General features: G+C 41.4%; 1 protein-coding gene across 1 annotated transcript in view; it reads left to right on the forward strand.

Moving 5' to 3' along the window:
- Positions 1-1,147: 1,147 nt before the first annotated feature.
- trim16 (tripartite motif containing 16) overlaps positions 1,148-1,955 on the forward strand; it is an 8,366-nt gene continuing 7,558 nt past the window's right edge. Inside the window, exon 1 of the mRNA XM_043231041.1 lies at positions 1,148-1,773. Coding sequence (XP_043086976.1) covers positions 1,228-1,773 — 546 coding nt within the window. The 5' untranslated portion in view covers positions 1,148-1,227. The remainder of the gene's footprint in view (positions 1,774-1,955) is intronic.

The raw sequence follows: 1,955 nt of genomic DNA on the forward strand, positions 1-1,955 counted from the left end.
AACAACGTTTCATTTAAATTATTACATTAAATGCTGTAATTATTACATTTTTACATTAAGTATTCAATATTATGTTGTTACTGTATTCATGCATTAAAATCTTATTTAATAATTAAACGTATACTTTTAATAAAAATAAATGGAAGTGCGTATAGAAGTTTAAATTTTAACCGAATTGCAAAAAAATGATAAAAAAAAAAAAAAAAAAAAAAAAAAACGCTACAGATAATGTGCCAATTAAATATATATAATAAATAAATTATTTAATTCATTGTAATAGCTACTTTAAATTAAAAGGCACGTTAACAAAACAAATACAAACCAATAAAATTAATAGATAATAAATAAAATTAACAGATATGGTAATAATGTAATCAAATATTTTGATTTAAATGCAGCATAATTCATAAAAATAACAGATTGAGTAACATATATATATATATATATATATATATATATATATATATATATATATATATATATGTTGTGTGTGTATATATATATACACACACACAATTATACATATATACATTTTTATTATTATTATATTTTTTTATTTGAGCTTGACATAGAATGTAGAGAAAAAAAAAGGTTTTAATGTAATTTTTAAGACTAGAAATCTGTCTTTGGATCTGTTGCAGTTCTCCTCGTCCAGCAGGTGGCAGCACTGACCTTCACAAGTTATCTGAACGTAAACCGGCTTATTGTCCTGTTAACATGAAAGTTTACACGTGACTCATTTAAAGACACTTACAGTACACAGTACACTTATTACAGGAACAGTCGCCAGGGTATTTAATATAGAATATACAGAAGCACGAACGAGTTTGAGGCAGAGGCTCTTTTTTATTGATATCAATAGAGCTATTATTTGACAGCATCTTAAAAACACAACTCTCACCCTAAAAACAGCATGAACAGTTAGAGGTTTCTAGGTCTGATTCATCTGTACATTGTAAACTGGTTTGCGGATGAGTAACGAACTATAGCCTAACCAGCAAAAATCACCAAAACACATCGTACTACAGCAACCACGTGCCTTCCTGATCTGCATACGAACCACGCCCACGCGTCAGAGTAGCCACGCCCATCGCCTCTGACAGTATCGATATGAGGAAATATTTGCGTTCCAGGGGGCGTGGTTTGGATCCAACTCGCTACTCATAAGTTTGGGCTCGGCTTAAACTTTAAACCGAAGCCAAAGCGCGAGACAGAAGGAGAGCCGTCATGGGCGACGTGGTGCTGACTGCAGATCTGCCCGAGCTCCGCTTGAGCTCAGAAAAGCTCCAGAAGAACCCAGAGGAGCGCGACCTGAAGTCCACAGAGGAGAAGACCAACGGATCTCCAGAGACCGACGACCGGAGCGCAGGCGACAAAGACAGCAAGGCCACCGAGGAGAGCAAGATCCAGGAGGACCTCAAGCAGTCCGAGGACCCTCAGAAGCCCCAGGACGAAGAGGAGGCCCCGGGGCCGAACGATGTCACCTGCGACTCCTGCATCGACCGGCCGTGCCGCGCCGCGAAGTCGTGCCTCACCTGCCTGGTGTCGTACTGCGAGGCGCACCTGAGGCCGCACCTGGAGAACGTCAAGTTCCAGAGCCACAGGCTGGTGGAGCCGCTGCGGGACATCGAGAGGCGCACCTGCGAGACGCACCGCTGCGCGCTGGAGCTCTTCTGCTGCGCCGACGCGTGCTGCGTCTGTCAGGAGTGCGCGGCGGACGAGCACCGCGGGCACAGCGCCGTGCCCATCACCGAGGCGCGCAGGACCATTGAGGTGCGTCTCTTTGGGTTTCTTAGTTTCTCGCGCTCGACAAAGCTGCATTGGATTCATCAAAATGCATCCAAATATTACGATTTATATGGCGTGTTTTCTATTGCAATGCATTTTAAAACGTCATTCATTTCTGTGATGCAAAGCGGAATTTTCTGCATCGTTTCTCCTGTCTTCAGTGTCAC

Source organism: Puntigrus tetrazona, unplaced genomic scaffold (genome assembly GCF_018831695.1).
Source record: "Puntigrus tetrazona isolate hp1 unplaced genomic scaffold, ASM1883169v1 S000000283, whole genome shotgun sequence".
Lineage (NCBI taxonomy): Eukaryota > Metazoa > Chordata > Actinopteri > Cypriniformes > Cyprinidae > Puntigrus > Puntigrus tetrazona.